This window comes from Carcharodon carcharias, chromosome 6, assembly GCF_017639515.1.
Source record: "Carcharodon carcharias isolate sCarCar2 chromosome 6, sCarCar2.pri, whole genome shotgun sequence".
In the NCBI taxonomy this organism is placed as follows: Eukaryota; Metazoa; Chordata; class Chondrichthyes; order Lamniformes; family Lamnidae; genus Carcharodon; species Carcharodon carcharias.
Window position 1 is genome coordinate 17545785 of NC_054472.1, and position 21842 is coordinate 17567626.

General features: G+C 39.0%; 1 protein-coding gene across 6 annotated transcripts in view; it reads right to left on the reverse strand.

Moving 5' to 3' along the window:
• The window catches only part of LOC121279060 (protein MTSS 1-like), a 177748-nt gene that overhangs the window by 43475 nt on the left and 112431 nt on the right, over positions 1-21842 (reverse strand). For all 6 annotated transcript variants that reach the window (XM_041189916.1, XM_041189914.1, XM_041189915.1 and 3 more), the window contains 3 exons: positions 11247-11331; positions 9865-9956; positions 9087-9161 (listed from right to left, as the gene is read on the reverse strand). In XM_041189916.1, coding sequence (XP_041045850.1) covers positions 9087-9161; positions 9865-9956; positions 11247-11331 — 252 coding nt within the window. The remainder of the gene's footprint in view (positions 1-9086; positions 9162-9864; positions 9957-11246; positions 11332-21842) is intronic.

Here is a 21842-nt window from a genome sequence, read left to right on the forward strand (position 1 = left end):
TTGGTGATGTAAATGTACAAGAATGTAATACAAACACATTAGTGTAAATAAATAAAAGCTCTGTTATTTTCTTGCAAATGAAAGGACACTTCACATGACCAATACTCACTACAGGTTAATATTTTCAAAACCACACATTTTTCAAATTTATCAAAAGACTTGTGTAAACTGCAAGTTTTAAAAAAAGGTTAAATTTATATCAGTACAATATTAGAAGTTGCAATTGTTAATTAATCAAAGTTTCCCCTAAAAAGATCAGAAAATATAGAACTGCAGAAATTAAACACAATGGCTGATGCCTATTATATTTTATTCCAGCTATATTTTACAATTCTTACTGATCAACTGAGAATTTTTCCTTTAAAGTTATATAGCATGGATGTTATGCTAAAACTTCACAGTCCTTAGATGGCGTATTCCAGGCACCACACTTTAGGAAGGATATTAAGGCTGTGGAAAAGTGCAGGGGAGATTTACCAGAATGGTAACAGACTTGGGGAACTTCAACTTTAGTTACATGGAGATACCAGAGAAGCTAGGGTTTATCGTCTTAGAGCAGAGAAGATTATGGAGATATTTAATAGAGGTGCTCAAAATTATGAAAAGTTTGGATAGTGTAACCAAGGAGAAACTGTTTCCACCGGCAAAAGGGTTCCTAGCAAGGGGCACAGATTTATGATAACTGGCAAAAAAGAACAGTGGGAGAAGAGGGGCAAAAAACATGTAAGCACAGAGTTCTAATTTTGAATTCGCTACTTAACCGTATGATAGAAACAGATTTAATATTAACTTTCCAAAAGGTACTGCATATATTCCATGAAAAGAAAATTTTGCAGGGTCATGGGTAAAGAATAGCCAAGTTAGACTAAACGGACAGCTATTTCAAAGAGCCAGAACAAGCACGATCAGCTGAATGGCCTCCTTCTGTATTGTATGATTCTAACTTTTATTATTTTAAAGTTTCCCTGCCAATTAATTCCAAGACTCAAATAGTCAAACACAAACTTTTGCAAACTCAACTTTCTGGGCTGCAGTAAACCTGTCTCTTGGTGGCAAGCAACAAAGAGAAATATTGGACCCTGATATTTAATTGGAATGGGAAACATCAAAATATTAAATTTCACCTTGGCCCTGCTCGCCATTTCCATAACATAATGCTGCTTTCCTGTTCACCATGGACTCATTTGCACAAAATAGTGCTGCTCTTTCTTCCTCTTGCACCAAGAGGGATTCGGGAATCTTTGTTTAGAAATAGGTTACCTGAGCCACAATGAAATTATTCTATTACTTCTGGTGACAGTAAATCAATTTCACTGAGGAATGCTGAGAATTTCTCCTTTGAAAGCAAAAAAACAACAGCACAACATTACATAAGGATCTGGAGGCACACCAGAAGCTTTAATTGGGAAATTAAGCACAATCAGCGAGTGAGTAAAAAAAAAAGGCCTGTCCTTTGGCTATCTCAAACTATCTAAACGTCATTAATATTGTCCTTGCCTCATATAAGCTCAAGCTTAGTTCACAGTAGATGATTTGTGATCTACTCATACATTTGCTTAAGAAGAATGAGTCATCCAAACAAAAGCACTAAAGAGTAGCATCTTGTTTTGGAATAAGAGGAAGAATTTAATTTCTTAAGCAAATGTTGCAACCAAGTTAAACTGCCTTCTGTGCATTCATCATTGGATTAAATTTAGTTGTGACGTTCATCAATTAAGGTACAACTGATGAGAACACTCTTGTAAAAGTATTGTTGGTAGGCTGTGCCGTCTTAGGAATGATGTGGCATGGATCCATATCCACAAATCGTCACAATCTGTTCTCTAGATCAGGGGTTTCCTTAAAGGCAGAATAGCCGAAACGAAAGCAACCTCCTACAGCCTGACTAAAGTGCAACATGGGGAAAATCAGAGTGGCTGGGAAATTTGGGTACAGGGAAGGGAGAAGAAGGATTTTCCAGTTTTGCAATGGGACAGTGAGTGCATTGAAACAACCAGACCAAATTTCTGCCTGTAATTCCCAGAGAATGTGCTTCAGGTCCTTGCTTTGAGAAACTGATCAACAGAGGTGATGCGATTCATCACAGAAAGTGCCATTTCCAGGCTGCATTGAGCATCTTTCAGAGGTTTAAGATATTAGGTCGGTTTCAGGAAAACAGTCCTCAAATTTTCTTTTTATCTCTATACCCCAGGCAATATGTCGAATTGCAAGCCATCAACAATTACGGGCATTTTGCTAAATGTATCACTTTTAAATTAAAAACATTAAATTGTTTGTAATCAATAAAGGGAACTACTCCCTAAATCTAGAATATTGCACACTACATTATGCTGTAACGAAAAATAAAACCCAAAATAGTTCCGCACTTCACTTAGACAAGAGCGAAAGGAAAACCAGCAAAGTACAGGCCTCTCAGTTTGACACCGGTTTCGATGAAGTTACTGGTATCGATCATCAGGGACATAATGACAGCATTTGAGCAAGTATGAGCTGATCAAATAAAGTCATCACAGATTTGTGAATGGTAGGACGTGTCTGCTTAATTTAATAATGTTTTGCGAAGAGGTGACAAACAAGGGGCGCAAGGGAGTGTCTATAGCTGTTACCTACATAGATTTCATGGAGATTTTTGGTAAGGTTTGCACAAGAAGATATCAGACAAAATGAGTGTGTATGGAATTGTAGATGGCCTTAGAACACGGTTTGAAAATTGATGGGGAGGTACGATGCAGAGTGGATAAACGGAAGTATCCTGACTGGTGAAATGTGACATACAGGCCCAGGATTTGCTGGGAAAATACTGGTGAATTATAACAATATGTGCATGTTGTTATTTTTGGGTTTAAAAGAAAAGCAATTTGTGGCAAGACAAGATATGCCATGAGTTGCAAGTGGTCACAAATTGCTGGATGATGTGCACTGATTTATCAATTGCCTTGCAAAACTGAGATCTCACTATTAAGGTGCAAAATTCAGCAAAAACCTATGGCAAGATTAAGTATGAATTAAATTTGCTGCAGAAAGTTTAAACAACGTAAGGACCTTTTTCATGATGAGATTTCTATTCCTGCAATGCCACCCAACTTCAGAGATCCAGAAGAGGAACTGCTAGAACTGTGGAGTTTCACCCCGGCTGGTAACAAATTATTCCTGGATTTTTTTTGTTAAATTAAAAATGCTGGCCTTGACAGCAATGCCCACATTCCATGAAAATACTTTTTTAAAAAAAATGTTCAATATATACATACTATTCCTTCATCCAAGTTTGATATATAAGATGGAAAGTGGAAGCCTTTTTACAGATCCCTGGGGAACACCACTCAACTACCAACACGGAAAGACTTCAGTTTAGAAGTCAACGTTTGTACAATAACCATATCGCCAGAAATATTCTGGCTTTGGCTACAGGATATGACCCTCCTGCCTACGACAGTAACTTCTTTTTGCAGAATAAAAATAAATGCCAGTTCCCCAAGAATCAAAGCTGAATAATAAAAGCATGAATGGGAATGCAAACAGATTGATTTCTGGCCATGCAATTTAAGGAAAATTCCTTGTATTACGTTAGCATTGATCCTTCTATTTTTGTGGATGGATAGCAAAGTGATAGAACATCTATTACATAGCAGTTCACTCCTATTAAGTGGAGGGGCAAAAGAGAGATTCCTTTCACCATCACAAATGATTTTATGTCCTCAAAGAATGTACAGGAGTTCCTGTTCTTCAGCTGTTGATCGAATAGTATCTATCCAAAGGCAAAGTGCCATGAATATATAGCAGAATATGTTTCAATACCAGCATCACTACCAGAAACTTCAAGTGCTTGACATGCCACCTAGACTGTTTGAAGATTAACCTCCTATGCTCCCAAACCAACAGGGAAACATTCATCACTACCGTGAATTGAGAGAAGTGGCTGAAGGAGAACCTTTTGAAACATGCTCTCCGGAGCCCAAAATGAGAATTCCAGTGCTACTCCAGTGAAGAAAGGGTGGCAGAAGAGAGTCATGGAGGAGTCATTAGCGGATTTCTCAACTAGAATGCCAAAGAAAAGGAGCGCGTTAGACTAGGCCATCTCAAAAGTGAATTTGAGCGCAAGAAGGAGCATTAATTAGTGTGTAAGAAAGTCCTGACACGTGGCTGCAGATTCAAAGATCACGAACATATCATCTACATATCGGAAATATTTACAGGGTAGTGGGTTAGCACCCATTCCATCAAAAATGTATTTTTCCTGGAAACCGACGAAAATGTTAGCAAGCGTTAGATCTAGAGGAGATTCCGTGGCTAAATCATTTATTTGGGCAAATATGGTGTCATGAAAATGGAACTTGGCGCAAGTTGCTAAGTTCATAAGTTCAACAGATATAGGTTCAGAAAATAGCAACATGTCTATAATGCTGCCAGGTGCTAGTTGAGAAATCCACTGATGGGTTCTCCGCTACCATCCACCGCACGTGTAGCTTCATCAGTCAATATACATCATGTTGGGATTCATAAGACCATAAGACATAGAAGCAGAAATTAGGCCATTCGGCCCATTGAGTCTGCTCTGCCATTCAATCATGGCTGATAAGTTTCCCAACCCCATTCTCCTGTCTTCTCCCTGTAACCTTTGATTCCCTTACCAATCAAGAACCTATCTATCATATGGCTCCACACGCTATAAGACAGGTATTATCAATGATCTTGTAAATAGGGTTCTAGCCATTTGCTCACTTTGAAAGCTCAATGCAGAAATAGGTCACATCAAAGCTAGCTTGAGGAACAATGGCTATCCTGATCATACCATCATTCGCTGTGTATCGTGCAAACTCATATATAGGCCAAAGGCCACCACTTCAAACCTGAAAAAAGTGCCCAGTCCACCTCAAATTACCCTGGAACGGCAAAGTATCTCAAAAATCTGAACAGGTTAAAGAAGCCGTTACATGCTGCTACTACTGCAGTGGCTACGCAAGTGGTGTTTTCCATTAACAAGACCAAAAAGTCAGTCCAAAAAGATGTTCTGCCTACCAGATTGAGCAATGTTATGCATGAATTTCATTGCCAAGCACAGGCCATACGTCTCAGCGATTGGATCAAAGAGCATGCTCCTTTGGTGTTCATAATAGGCAGAATACAGGTCATACTCAGCCAGCCCACACTTGCAAAATCCAAAACAAAATGTCTACTGTTAGATGTGATTCCACGATTGGGCATCATTTGTTCAACAATCCTGAGTGTGCTAATAGCTACACTAACAACCAATTTACGATAATCAAGTCGAGCTCGTAATGTGGCTCATTTACACTTTCTAGAAGCAGAATACATTCATATGCAGGGACCCCCTTTTCTGTGAACAGAAGAAATATGTTAAAGCCTTGTGTCTTTTTTGAATTACCAGGGAGCTTGGGCAGCCTATAGTTCCTTGTTGCTTTCTCCACTGACCTCAGCCAGTCAGTACCCTTTTCTCCTGTAGTATAAAAATAGTTGCGACTGCTTGAAATTAGGCACTCGTGTTTGTTCCGATGAGCACAAGACAAAACGTTTCAGCAACATACCTATCTTTTCAGCAATATTCATGTCCTGTACTACCAAGGGACTTAACAGTTTAAACTTAAAATGAAATCTGAGGTTATGATGGTCTTTTCTTCGCTGAAGGCTGGTGAAAGATCCTAGGAAGGCATAGAATAATTCCAACAGTTAAGAGCTATTAACATGCTTCTGTGAGCACAGCCTTTTGTAACAAAAACTTACCTGGATATCAAGGCTAGTAAATATGCTTTCAGAGTTAAGGCTCATTAAGGGAGCAGTCCAAGTCTAAGTCTACACAAGTTGAACAATAACGAAAGCTACTTTGCTAGTCCACAATTATTCCAGCAAAGAGAAAAACAACCAATCCAGATAATCAGATTTATCCTGGTGAACTCATTTACTACTCGGGCAGATTAAGCAGACTTGAAACTGCCAAACTGCTAATAATCCACAGAATTGTCCATATGGAAATTTAAAATGTGTCTTGTGTTCGGGAAAGTCAATGTAGAGGTCAAGAAGAAGGGAGGTAAAGGAAAGGTACAATGGTTTTGTTTTAGGAAGCATAAAATCTGCTGTGCACAACTGTCAATTTGAATTATTTTAAGAGACATGAAGCAATCAAGTAAGCATTTAGGATTCAGAGTTTATAAACACAATCTCAACTAATTCTGTACATGCCAAACATCATCAACTGAAAAGTATTGTGACTTTTGTTCTAAATGTGCAAGATTCATCTCACTATGGGAGAAAGAAGAACCGGATACATAAGTGAAACTGGTATCAGAGAACCTCACCACAAATGGGAGACTGAATGGTGCATGGCTCTTAGGCAAGGAGGATATTGTCTGTAAACTGCAACTTCATCCAGTTTGGGAGAGGGAATAATTTAATATGTAACTTATTCCACAAACAGCACTTACCGACATATATATCATGGAGTATTGAACAAAAACAACCTACAGAAGGATCTGCTTTCAAAGTTGATGGCTCCACAATGTTGACTTTTCAGAATTAAAATACATGTCAAAAATACATTGTTTCCAATGTGCTTGCTTCAAATGGATAGCTCAAACCTATGATTTTTCTTGTCCCCCCACCTTTACCACAATCAAAGCTTTTGCAAACATAGTTGTTGTCAGTCATGAAGGTAGGCAACTGTTACTGGATTCAATATATCTCAAACAGGGGCAAACATTATAAGCTGGTTATGTCCACAATACATCTGCACAGGTCAGACTAAAGAACTCAGTAAACTGATATTTATCAAATTAAATGTGTTCAGTTTTCTTCTAATGCGCTAGGGACCAGATAGTTATGCTGCAACATTAACATCCAGTGAGACTGGGTTAAGAATCAGAATTGAACAGCATCCAAGGCTGTTGAGTATCGTATCCTACACTGTCAAACGTACGTGTATTTTAAGAGGATGCAATATGCTGGGGCTTACTGTTGGTAAATAATTTTCCGACAAAAAATTCAAGTATGGCCAAAATGTATGGGACAGCTTTGCATCATAAAATGTATTTCCCAATGCTCCTGTATTGATTTAAGATTCTGAATGAATATTTTAATCATAGATTAATATATTTTATGCAAAACTATTCTTATGAAGATTTGTGATATGCTGAAGTGCTTAAATTTTTTTAAAAAAAAAGATACATTTGAGAAAATAACTAGCCAAGATATGGGACAACTGTGACAAACTGAAACTTTAATATTTAACATAATCACAATTGTTCGTCTTTCAATAAATAGCATTTAATATTGAGCAAAGTAAGCACAACTCTAAAGTTGACTTTAGGAAAAGCAATCAATTGTGTGCAACAAAGCATGTAGGAATGCTATCATAATAAGTAACAGGAAGTGTTTATTAAAACCTCTGGAGAATTATGACAAAGAATTCAAGGGAATTGGACTTTGAGCATGACTAAAAATTCTATTTGCAATAATTTTAGAATTAGAATGCTAGTGGAGATCCGTGGCATGATCATATGTTGCTATGGCCTAATTTCTTCATCTGTGCCATAAATTACACTGTGATCATAAATGTGCAGTGACCCAAAATATAACTAAAATCAGTTTTAACTGAATTATTTTAAATAATAGGCATTCTTCATTCACAAATTAATTCTTTCTTGAAAGGATGCAGTTATAACGAACCAACTTCCATGATAAGTTTATAGCAATTAGTTGTTTCATTAGTTTCAGTCTGCTATGAAACAAACTGTTAAATTAGAATTGACGCAAAAACAAAAATCTTTTAAAAAAATGTTCTAAAATTGTCTCCTGCGAGTTCTAGATTATGTTAGTATAATCTATATTTAAAAGAGATGTTGCATTCATAAAGAAGTGATTTGAACTCAATGGCTGAAGCTTTAGCACATGATCAGGGCTCATTTATGACGCAGGAGCAATACGTCACTTAGATAGAACCAAGTCTCTGATACTACAATGAAATGCTCAATACAAGTGTTTCAGAGAACAAATTCAGACCAGAACTAACTCCTAAGGAATGTGGAAGATGATAAATGAAGAAAAATGCAAGTCATCAAAGGATCCTTTCCAACATGCGGGTGCTGAAATTTGCTTCCTTCATTGTGGACCAGATTGCTAATAAAAATAATAAGATGGGAGACATTATACAAGTACCAATTTGCAGGAGCCTGCTGCTGTAAACTGCTTAAAACACCAAACATTAAATAATGGTGCAGATGAGGGCAGACTAGCATGAGAAAAAGAAAAGGGTCTTCCATGTATGGTAGCATGAACATAGGAATTATTCAAATAATCATTAAATACTTTGATAGTTGACTGCAGGTTCCTGCAGAAGAATAAGCTTGGAGAAATATATGGTCTTTCTCATCTGTAATTAACTTTGTGATAATAATGGAGATAAAAGTTTGCTGCTTTGATCTGGTCCCTTGGAGAGATAACCTCGTAAACTACTTAGATTTCCTGGGATTCAAGAAGCCATAGCACTGATAGCACCAGGTCTCCTACATTTATGCTGACAGCACAGATTTATCTTCCTAGAAGGAAAAATATAGAGTGCAAATTAGCTTGCTCAGTACTTGTAGTTTTTTTTTCTTCTAGTGGTGTATGTCAATTAATCTCAGGAAGAAATAGAATGTCTATTTGGCACAAAGCACAAGCTAATGTCTGCATTAAAAAAAACCTCTGTCAGTCCTTTTAAAGAAAAGGTACAATGTGTAATTCAAATAATACTGTATTATTAGATCACAGAAATGAATATGTAATGTTGCCCGAAACCAATAATTACATGCCTGGACACTCATGTATTACTCAAGTCAACAGTTCATTTTTATTGTCATAAACAGCTGCAGTGAGTCAATATATTTTTCCTGTCTACCTCTGGCTGGGTTAATATGAATTGGACTACTGGACTACAATATCCATAACTTGTTATCAATGCACTGTACAGCTGTGCAGGAAAAAAATAGGTTCAAAACTGATATGGTTAATGAGATAAACCCACTGGTAAAATATTTACATTTAACTGTAGAGAAATAAGAAACAATAATGCAAATGTGCATTTTGAGATAACGTACCTTTCTTTGCCTTCTTCTGAAGTTTCAATGTATCAGACGATTTTTTCTTGATTTCTTGCCGAGCTTTTTTATATTCTTTAAGTAAAGAAAACTTCTGTCAAAGTCTATGTTATTCTATACTGCATTCCCTATTACAATAATTTATTTATTGGTACGCATCTCCTGCAGTAGTACATTAGAAACAGTGCACACTGCTTTATAGTAAATTTAAAAGGGTGTTTGGCATTAATACAATAGTTTCAAGCGAAGTAGCATTATTTCAATCTAAAGCAACAACAGCAGCTCATACTTATATACAGCCTTGACATAATAAAACATCCCAAATGCTTCACAGGGACATTACAAGCTAAATATGACACCAAGTTGCATAAGGAGATATTAGGTCCGATGCCAAAAAGCTTGGTCCAAGAGGTGGGTTTTAAGAAGTGTATTAAAGGAGGCAAGTGACATACAGAGTTGGAGGGGTGTGGGGAGCACCGGGTCAGTTGATCTGCATACAAATAGGGTAAGCTCTGTGCACCTGCGCCTTCCTGACCACCTGCAATCTATAACATCCCCCCGAAACAACATGTTACAGTAACAGATGGGATAGCTCTATAGCATGTGTCATTTTGGCTAACCTGAATAAAGGGAGTCAATTTTATGTTTCTATTTTCAAGACAATATCTTTACAGTAAATGAGACTAGATTCTTTTAAATAAATACAGCTCTTTTACATGTGTTTGACCAGAGGCATTTACAGCATATGTTAAAACTAGGAGAACTTGGTTAAGTGTACCTTTTGCATGATCCTTGTCCAGCTGGTTGGCGACTTTCTTCCATTCTTCCATTTGATCCTGAAGTGGATTTATCAGGCAATCGATCAGAGCTCTAAGTTAACCAAATAATGTTATTATAAGTGTCATGAAGCTATTAATGTAAATAATATTTTGGAAAACATTTTTCTTTTAAAATAGAGGTTTAGTCTGTGGGTGTGTCTTAATTGGATTAAAGCCAGCTAGACTGGGTGCTTTGATAGGTACTAGTTTTGATACGAAGAGAGATAGCGTGCATTTGCATTTTTTGAATAGAACATTCAAGAAGTAGGGTGAAAACTTGATGCCTATCTAGTAGATACCAAGCAATATGTTTATATTAATAATAAAGTTGGTACTATGAAAGGAGTTTAATTGTTAAAAGGTAGAGTTCAAAGGGGCTGGTGAGACGATGAGAATTTGAATTCAATCAGTGGTGGTAGGTATAGCTTCAGCAATTTTCGGGTGTGCAGGCAGCTGCAAGCCTCCAAATGGCTCCACAGTGAAAAAAACCTCATTTTGAATTCGTACAGTGAAAATGCTTTGCCTGGTGTTTGGTTAAGTCTACGGGTTGCTGTTGCCTTAATGGAGATTAGTTTGGGAATTTGTTAAAAGTTATGATAGTAGTAATTTGTAGTCGTGTATATATATTTTTTTAACCTGTGTAAATTAATAAAATATTTCAATTAATTTAATGTAAAACCTCAAGAACTGGTGGTCTGATTCCTGAATTTAGAGTCGCATCTCAAACATAACACTTAAAATTATAGGTTATGACAGTTGTTTAAAGTTTCCCTCTGGGATTTTTAAATATCCCCACTTTAACAACTGCATCAGTCATAACAATGAGACATTTTTTCAAATCTGAAAGAATGCAAAACAAATCTTGTACATTGTAAATGCATTTAAAGAAGCCATTTAATGGAAAGGCAACCAACATGCTGTCATTTCAAATTATTTTTTAAAAATTGATTTTAACTTGCAACATTAAAAAAATAGTGCACTGAACTTGATTAGCAAAGATTTCCTTGAATATTTCTAATGCATTGCTAGTATAACACAATTCTTCAGACAAAGTTGTTCAGAACTGAACTGAGGTAACCCAATTCGGTGTCTAACCAGAAATTTTAAAAATGTAATTTGATGTCACTTGGCAGATTGAAAGCAAAAAACGAAAAATGAATTGGGTCAGCTAGATGAGCTAAATTTTCCTGAAAACTGGGCCTCCGAATAAGTAACTGTCTAATTTTCACTTTCAAGATTATAATCAGTCTAAGTAGATTTTGAACTAATTAAAATAAATAATCCATAATTATTCCAAACTGTACACTCATTATTCAACATTTACAAAAGCAAAATAACTTACGCTGAGAACTGACGAAGTTTAGATTCTATGCTTCTGTGTCTCATACACATTCTGGTTAATGCTGAACCAATTTCTCTTGTTGCACCTAATGAGGGAAGGGAAGAGAATCATTAAAAGTCTTTAAAGCTATCCAGTCATTTTAGTATTTTTTAATCAATGTTTCTAAATTTAAGTTCCACAATATGTATCTGCAGAGCAGTTTTAAAACAGAATTAAAGGCTGTTCAATGTCATCTTTTTCACTAATGTACTCTTGCTTCCCCACCACCAAAACAAAATAAAATTTACTCGTTCTAATTTAAAGTCAACTTGATTCATTAACACTGTTTTAGTACATAGCCAAATCCTGCTTTAGTTCAGCTGTTTACTTGTATTTCTTTTCATGCAAAATAACTAAATTAAAATATACCCTCATAATGAAAATGAAAAATTCCTTATGAGCATAAACAGACATTAGAAAGCAACAATTATGGATGCCTCCTTGTACATAATTGTAAAGACATTTATTTGCAGTGATAAATAAACTAAAGTCAGTATTGAAAGGCCAAAACATGTAGCAGTTAAGTTGGGATTGTAACATTTTGGGCCTCTGCACTTTACATTTTATAGCTTGTCCATGCTTAAATTTGTAGCCAGAACACGTCTCAGCACAATTATCTTCAAACATGCTAAATTCTATGTTTCTGGCAAAAGCAAGTCTTCAATACAAAGCAGGGTTGTATGGTGAATGAAGAAAGACCACCTGAAGAGGTGGGTGCACCATTACATCATGAGAAACCCTAGCACTGGCCTTTCTTTCTGTCTGCCATCAGGTGCACAAATGGAGAGATTCCAGGAATCTAAGCTATCATAGATAGATCTACTTCTTCCTGAAGCAGTTTCTCTACATAAAAGTGCAATAAGGATAATTTACTAATAGGAATACCAAGAACATTATTAATGTTGCATTCACACTGCAGCTACCAGATTCAAACTGCATGGCTATACGCATATGCACCACAACTCAAAGCAGGTAAAATTTAGCTGCAGGTGGCAGTGGCAATAACCTGACAGCTATTGAGGCTAGGTCAATGGAAGATTTCAAAACTGAGAATGATAGATTTTTGTTAGATAAGGATATTAAAAGATATGGAACCAAGGAATGGAGTTAAAGCACAGGTCAGCCATGATCGAATTAAATAAACGGGCTCAAGCAGCTAAAGGTCCTACTCCTATTCTTTATTTATTCATGCATGGAATGTGAGCTTCGCTGGCTTAGCCAGCATTTATTGCCCATCCCTAATTGCCCTCGAGAAGGTGGCGGTGAGCTGCCTTCTTGAACCGCTGCAGTCCATGTGGTGTAGGTGCGCCCACAGTGCTGTTAGGAAGGGAGTTCCAGGATTTTGACCCAGTTGCTGTGAAGGAACAGCAATATATTTCCAAGTCATGATGGTGAGTGACTTGGAGGGGAACTTCCAGGTGGCGGCGTTCTCATCTATCTGCTGCCCTTGTCCTTCCAGTTGGTAGTGGTCATGGATGTGAAGGTGCTGCTGAAGGAACCTTGGTGAATCTTGTAGGTAGTACACACTGCTGCTACTGTGCGTTGGTGGTGGAGGGAGTGAATGTTTGTGGACGTGGTGCCAATCAAGCAGGCTGCTTTGTCCTGGATGATGTCAAGCTTCTTGACTGTTGTGGGAGTTATGCTCATCCAGGAAAGTGGGGAGCATTCCATCACACTCCTCGCTTGCGCCTTGTAGATGGTGAACAGCCTTGGGGAGTCAGGAGGTGGGTTACTCGTTGCATGATTCCTAGCCTCTAAGTTGCTCTTGTTGCCACACTATTTATATAGCTAGTCTAGTTCAGTTTCTGGTCAACGGTAACCACCCCCCCAGGACGTTGATAGTGGGGGATTTAGTGATGGTAATGCCAATGAACATCAAGGGGCAATAGTTGGATGTTCTCTTGTTAGAGATGGTCATTGCCTGACATTTGTGTGGCACAAATGTTACTTGCTACATGTCAGCCCAAGCCTGGATATTGTCCAGGTCTTGCTGCATTTGGACATGGACTGCTTCAGTATGAGGAGTCGAGAATGATGGTGAACATTTTGCAATCATCAGTGAACATCCCCACTTCTGACCTTGTGATGGAAGGAAGGTCATTGATGAAGCAGCTGAAGATGATGGATGGGCCGAGAACACTACCTAAGGAATTTCTGTGAGATGACTAACAACCATCTTCCTGTGTGCTCGGTATGACTCCAACCAGCAGAGTTTTCCTAGGGCTCCTTGATGCCACACTCAGTTAAATGTGGCCTTGATGTCAAGGGCAATCACTCTCACCTCACTTCAGGAGTTCAGCTCTTTTGTCCATGTTTGAACCAAGGCTGTAATAAAGTCAGAAGCTGAGTGGCTCTGGCGGGGCCCAAACTGGGCGTCAGTGAGCAGGTTATCGCTAAGCAAATGCCACTTGATAGCACTGTTGATGACCCCTTCCATTATTTTACTGATGACGGAGAGTAGACTGATGGGATGGTACTTGGACAGGTTGGGTTTGTCCTGCTTTTTGTTTACACGACATACCTGGGCAATTTTCCACATAGCCAGGTAGATGCCAGCCAGTGTTGTAGCTGTACTGGAACAGCTTGGCTAGGGGCGTGGCAAGTTCTGGAGCTCAGGTCTTCAGTACTATTGCCGGAATACTGTCAGGGTCCATAGCCTTTGCAATATCCAGTGCCTTTAGCTATTTCTTGATAACACTTGGAACGAATCGAATTGGTTGAAGACTGGCATCTGTAATGCTGGAGACCTCTGGAGGTCGTCGAGATGGAGCATCCACTGGACACTTCTGGCTGAAGATTGTAGTAAATGCTTCAGCCCTAACTTTTGCACTGATGTGCTGGGCTCCTCCATCATTGAAAATGGGGATATTTGTGGAGCTTCCTCCTCCAGTGAGTTGTTTAATCGTCCACCACCATTCACAACTGGATGTGGCAGGATTGCAGAGCTTAAATCTGATCCGTTGGTTGTGGGAGCACTTAGCTCTGTCTATCACTTGTTACTTATGCTGTTTGGCACGCAAGTAATCCTGTGTTGTAGCTTTACCAGGTTGACACCTCACCTTTAGGTATGCTTGATGCTGCTCCTGGCATGCCCTCTTGCACTCTTCATTGAACCAGGGTTGATCTCCAGGCTTGATGGTAATGACAGAGTGGCCATGAGGTTACAGATCATGTTCGAGTACAATTCTGCTGCTGCTGATGGCCCATGGACCTCATGGATGCCCAGTCTTGAGTTGTTAGATCTGTTCTAAATCTATCCCATTTATCACAGTGGTAGTGCCACACAATATGATAGAAGGTGTCCTCAATGTGAAGGTGGGACTTTGTTTCCACAATGACTGTGCGGTGGTCACTCCTATCATGGAGAGATCATCTGCAGCAGGCAGGTTGGTGAGGAATAGCTCAACTATGTTTTTCCTTCTTGTTGGTTCCTTCACCACCTGCCGCAGACCCAGTCTAGCAGCTATGTCATTTAGGATTCAGCCAGTTCAGTCAATAGTGGTGCTACTGAGCCACTCTTGGTGATGGACATTAAAGTCCTCCGCCCAGAGTACGTTCTGCACCCTTGCTACCCTCAGTGCTTTCTCAAAGCGGTTTTCAACATGAAGGAGCACTGACTCATCAGCTGAGGGAGGGAGGTACATGGTAGTTAGCAAGAGGTTTCCTTGCCCATATTTGACCTGATGCCATGAAACTTCACAGGGTCCAGAGTTGATGTTGAGAACTCCCTCCCGACCGCCACCGCGCCGCCACCTCTGCTGGGCCTGTCCTGCCGGTGGGACAGGCCATACCCAGGGATGGTGATGGTGGTGTCTTGGACATTATCTGTAAGATATCTCCTATCCTAAGTTACTAAAACTTCAAAGAACTCCAGTTACATTTATAAAACAGTCAGGAGGTAAAAATGATCTCAACCACTTTTTCAACCCAGTTTGACACTGTATGAACTGAACTGTAGCGTCAAACTCAACCACTGTGAGCCTTCTTAGAAGAATTTCGCACTGCACGCTCTCTCAACTCGGTTACTAAATCTATGGCATAGACACATTCCAATATCTTTCGGTTTGAGGAATACTAATGAATGCTAGTTCACTCAATCACTGGCACTTAGTAAGCACTGCACTGCAAAATATTCAGGTTCATACTACTTTTGTTGACAGTCTTAATTCTTCTCACCAGGGCACTCAAGTCCAATGTCACCTTGAATGCACTACTATGATTTCAACTCTTCTTCCAGATGGTTACTCATTTGTAGAGGGCAGGATAAACAAGTTTAATCTCATCTTCACCCACTAATTTCTGGAACAATTTCATGGGCTAACGATCAGGATTAGGAATCTCAGCCAATTTGTTTAGGTTCTAACGGCACATGAAGTACAGCATTTACAGCCCTGGCTGAGATCAGCCACCTCACTGCAGAGCAGGATTGAACTAGTGACTTTTCAGTTGAGATACCTTAGTACCACACCACACAATGCATCTACCCAGTATACCACCAGGGAAGTAAGTTTACAAATATCTAAGTGAAACATGTGCACCTTAACTTTAGGCAAAGTTAAAAAGTAAGTACAATTTAGACAGCAAGTACAACCAGCAGATGGTGCTAGATCCACTTACATTACCAACCCACCCAACTTTACCAGTTCAGTTAATAGGCTGTCCATTTCCTTTACAAATTATAAATCTCTTTACCTGGTTGCTGCAATCGACAATTTCAGATCAATGATCATCTGGAGTTAAAGTAATATCAACTCACTCCACAAAACACCAAGAAAAGCATAGTTATGAAACTTCAACTTGAATTTTGCCAGAAAATTCTAAATATTCCGGAGAACTGCATTTGTATTTTATTGTACCTTCCAGCTATGGAAAGACTAGTTTATAAAGGTGAGGTTAAAAGTGAAAATGAGTAGCCCGCAAAGTGCTGATATTACAATTCCTTCAAAAATCATAAAAGACATAATTACGACAATATTAAGTAGTTGTGACAGCCTTCTCTATAAAATCCAGGTATGATCTTTATCCACAAATGTGCCTTCATAACACATTGAATATTTTCCCCTGCATCTACATTTAATGGAACAATATCCTTTACTGTTAAAAGCTTTGCCAAACTGAAAATAACCACAAAAAAATCAGTGAGCTGAGGACATCATGGGGAAAGAACAGGAACGATTTAAGGCCCAACACCTTAAATGACAGAAATAGACTTAATGTGAGATGATATCATATTTTATTAACCAACTTTTATGATTTTTTTTAATTCACTCTCGGGACGTGGGCACTGTAGGCAAAGCCAGTATTTATTATGCATCTCTGGTTGCTCCGGGAAGGTAACACAATATGAAATGGAGCTTTTTGAAAAAAGGTTTCCCTTACTGTTTCTCAATCTAATTGCCAACAGTAGAACAAATAGCAAAGGAAATCTGTACATTGTGTTCATAAGAAAATAACTAATTTTGAAGAAAAACATACTACACACATTCAGGATAGATTTCTTTGTTGATTAAAGGCACTTGACCCTTCTTAAAATTAACAATGCATCATTTTTAATGGAGGAAAGGTGGAAGAGGAGGTTATATTCTCACTCAATAGTGTGCAAACTACATGATCTTCCCAGCCTACAGTGCCTAAGACCCTGCACTGGAATCATTTTGATGGAAGCCAAAAGCGCACAAGGCGGGGCAATATATATAAAAATGTTGAGTTTAAGGCACTTTGCCAGACATTAGGGAAAACAATTGTAAGCCTGATCGTATTTTGCACATAGAGGTAGAACCACATTCAAAGAAGACTGAACGCGAGCATAGAATTCTGTTTTAGTATTTCAATATCCACAACTGGATTAGGCTAACACAGTACAGTTCTAAAAATGGTCAACTAGGATTTAACATTTTGAGGTGATCTTGGAGAAGTGAAGCACCAAGTCATCATCTCCAATGGTCCAGCTGATAACAGTTTGTGAAGACAATACTGTAATCATTTAACTACCAACACAATAGACTACAGAAAGGCAAAATTCTGCAGGTGCCCAAAATCTGAAATATAAACACAAAATGCTGGAAATTACTTAACAAGTCAGGCAGCAGTTATGGGCAAAGAAACAGGTACAACATTCAGGTTGGTGACCTGTAGGCAGAATTGAAAAAGATGTTACAGGTGTAACAGGTTTAAAGCAAGTACACAATCAGAGAAAGGGAAATTGGCCAGAATTTTCCGTGCACCATAGAGGCAGACTTTGAGCAAAGGGGTCGAGAAATAGGCAGAAAATTGGGACAGCTCCCCAGTGCAGCCAAAACCAAACCATGGAGGGGTTTTCCCTCCACGCTGATAGACCACAGTTGTTCTGACTTCCTTTAATTTAAAATTTCAGCTGGCTTCCAAAAGAGCCTCCATAGAGATGCCCTACTGCTCAACTTTCTGCCTCAGCCTCGCCCACCTCAATCGGTGCATCTGCCAATAGCCCAGTGAGAGGGCCAGAAGCACTGGCCTGCATGGCTTGAGAGTGCTCACAGTCCTTAATTGGTTGGTGAACACAGAGGCAGCCAATTAGGAGCCTGCCTCATGTAAAATTGCGCTAGAGGGCATCTTGACAAGTGTGGGCTTTGGAGCCGCATATGACCCTGATATCGAGTTCCCGAAACATGCAGGAAAATTCAACCAATTAATTCTGTTTTCTCTCCACAGATGCTATCTGACTTGAATATTTTCTGCATGTTCTGTTTATAATCTCAAGAAAGCCTTTGCACACAAAGTGAAGTTGATCCCACATCAGCATGAAATGTATTCTACCATCCACCTACCTTGTTTGTTAATGGGTTTAACTAGCTTTATCAAATAAAGCATACCAAACAATACAAGGTGAGCCCACCAGAGCATTAAGCTCACTTAAATACAAACTTAAGAGGACAGGAAATGCAATTATCTACAAAGTTAGAAATTTTTCATTATCAAGACAAACAAAATGTGCTTTGGTGTTTAAAGAACACGCAAGTTTAACTGCAGCAATTAAATGCGTCATATCTAGTTTTTCCAGCCATCTGCGTCAAAAGCCTCATATGACGTAGCTGTGAGGGAGCAGTGTTTGCAAATGATTGAGGACCAACTTTTTTCTCTTTTAGAGTCACCTGGAACCCAGCATCTACGAACAGCAGATACTGGGCCAGTTCCAGCTGAAGCTTCTTAACCAGCTGAAGCTTCTTAACTAATGAGGAAGCCAGGAAAAACCACCTCAAAATGCATCATCACAGTCTATATAAATCTTAATCACTCCATCAAGGAAAGGTCGGACATTAATGACAGTGAACAATCTAGGTGCAGCTGATAAGCAAATGAGATCACTTTTAGTAATTCTATTTTAAACTTCCAGAACTATCAATAGCTGTCTCCTTGATAAAAATAAACTTGAATAGCTGGGAAAAGGGTTACCCGACAACAGTAGAAACTCTAAACTGTTCCTTACTACAGAGCAACAGGATTTCTACCCAAAAATAATTCATACAGCTCAAGTATGAGAATGTGAAGTTTGCAAGAAGTATCCTTGCAGAAACTGAATGAACCATTTGCATTTATATTACACCCTTAACGTTGTAAAATGTCCCAATGCGCTTTACAGTACGTTCAAATGTATGAATTAGGAGGGGTAGGCCACTCGACCCCTCGAGCCTGCTCCACCATTCAATAAGATAATGGCTGATCTGACTGCAACCTCAACTCTACATTCCCACCACATGCACAGAAGTATAAATAAGCAAAATCTGTCAACAAACCAAAAAAGGACACATTAGGATAGGTTATGGAGAAATTGATCAAAGAAGTAGGTTATAAGTGATATCTTAGAAGAGGAGGGCAAGGTGAGGAGGTGGCAAAGTTTAGGAAGGGAATTCCAAAGCTCAGTGTCGATGGCTGAAGGCGCAGACTTCAAAAGATGGAACGAAGGAAATTGGGAAAGCACAAGAGAAAAAGAAAAAACTTTGATTTATGCAGAAATTCTTACAACTACTGGACTTCTCAAAGTATGGCCATTGATGTACTTTTTGACATGTAGTCACCGTTGTAATGCAGAAAACACACTAGCCAATATGCACACAGAAATCCCTCAGACAGCAATGTGATAAGGACCAGATAATCTGTTTTTTTTATGATGTTGATCGAGGTATAAATATTTGCCAAGACACTGGGAATAACTGTCCTGCTCTTCTTCAAAATGGTGCCATGTGATCTTTTACATTCATCTGTGCAGGCTGATAGAGACTCAATTTAACATCACATCTGAAAGACAACACCTCCGACACTGGAGTGTCGGTGTAGATTTTTGTACTCTAGTCCTACAGCAGGACTTGAACCCAAAACCTTATGATTCAGAGGCAAGAGTGCTACCAATTGAGCCACCACTGACAATGTAAGGGGCCATAGTTGGAGGAACACAGGTCACTGAAGATTGGAGGAGGTTAGAGCGAATAGGACAAGCAAGGCCGTGGAGGGTTTTGAACACAGGATGAACTGAATCAGTGCTGAACTAGGAGACAATGTAGGTCAGCAAGCAAAGAGGTAATGAAGGAATGGGACTTGCTGCGAGTTAGGATATTGCAAATCTTGGAATATACAAGAATGCAAATAAATCAAATGCACCACAATAATTTCCCTTCGTTTGCAAAAAGACAGACTGTGTCCATACAGGATTATACTCAGTTCAAATCATACAACTACAAAAGCAAGGTTCTGCTCCATCAATGACCCATGACTACCAAACACCCATTAGGAACTGCGTCAAAGTCTAATCCTCAGGACATTTACAGCAAATACGAAGTGACAACTTTCATCTCCTCGGTCTGAACTGGATTTGACTCTGGATTTGCCTCATGTTTAGAACTGAAAATGGCAGTATGCTTAACGCTGCATCATAACATCCTCTCTATTGACTTTTATTTAAAAATAAAAAATAAAAAATACCATTCTAGTTAACATCAAAGAAAGGAATGCTTTGGGAATTGCAAGCGATTTAGGTCGTCTTTGAGGTAGTGTTAGAAAGAAAATGGGTCAGTATTCCAACCATCTAATTTTATAAAATCATCAAATATTACAGCACAGGAGGCTGCCATTCGCACATCAAGTTTGCGATAGGTCTTGGAAAGAGCTATCCAACTAGCTGCACTCCTCTGCTCTTTCCCCAACTGTATAATTTTCTCTCCTTCAAGTATTTATCCAAGTTCCTTTCGCAAGTTACCACCGAATCTGCTTTTACTATCCTTCCAGTAAATGTATAATTCAGTTTTAAAATGTTTCCTCATCTCGCCCCTAGCTCTTACCCAATTACCTTAAAACTGATATTGGAAGGGAGGCAATGGCGTAGTGGTATTGTCGCTGGACTAGTAATGTAGAGTCCCAGGTTAATGCTCCGAGGACCCGGGTTTGAATCCCGCCACGGCAGATGATGGAATTTGAATTCAATAAAAAGCTGGAAGTAGAAGTCGTCTAATGGTGACCTTGAGACCATTGTCGATTGTTGTAAAAACCCACCTGGTTCACTAATGTCCTTTAGAGAAGGAAATCTGCTGTCCTTACCTGGTCTGGCCTACAAGTGACTCCAGACTCACAGCAATGTGGTTGACTCTTAAATGCCCTCTGAGCAAGGGCAATGAATGCTGGCCTAGCCAGTGATGCCCACGTCCCATGAATGAATTTTTAAAAATCCTCTGATCACTGACCCTTCAGCCTGCCAAACAGTTTCTTCTTACTAATTCTTATCAAAACCCTACTGCCTCTCAAATCTCTCCTTAATCTATTCTGTCAGTTCCAAGGAAAACATTCCCAGCTTCTCTTGTCTCTCCAGAAACTGAAGTCCTCTGTCTTCAGTACTATTCTAACAAATCTCCTCTGCACCCTATCCAATGCCTTGGCATTTTAAAAGTGTGGTGATCAGAATCAGGCACAAAAAGTCCTAATCACTGACTTATAAAGGTTTAGCCTAGCTACTTATAAAGCCAAGGAGTCCATATGCTTTTTAAAATCTGGATTAAAAAACACTTAGAACCCATCAGCTGTTGAGAATGCGTGCATATACACAGATGAAAGGACCATTTTCAAACACTACAGTTTGCTTACATCATAATTACTACATTCCAATATGTAAGGCTTCCTTTGTTGAGTGTGGAATGCTTCCTGGTATTAAATAAAAAGCTTAGAATTAGTCCTCAAAGGTAACTCTCCAGTGCACAATAAATCTTTGCCTTCTGCTATAATACCATGCCATACAGACCAATGATCTGGAGTTCTGCTCAGAGTTAGCTGTCCTCACCCAGGGCAGCAGGTGGGTCATTACAATTGGTTTCAGTATTCTTGGATTGGGAAAAAGGGAAAATAAAAGAAGCTCGAGTTTCCACCCCCTGCTGCTAAGTGGGCAGAGTGGACTTCGGTTGACAACAGGATTGGATGAATCCACAGCAGCTTCAGAGCTTGAATAAGCTACTGCCATTCACTGGGTTGACTATTTAGGCTAACAAATAAAGAATGGTCATGTGGGTATGGTGGGGAAGATTAATAATGTACATGAGAGAT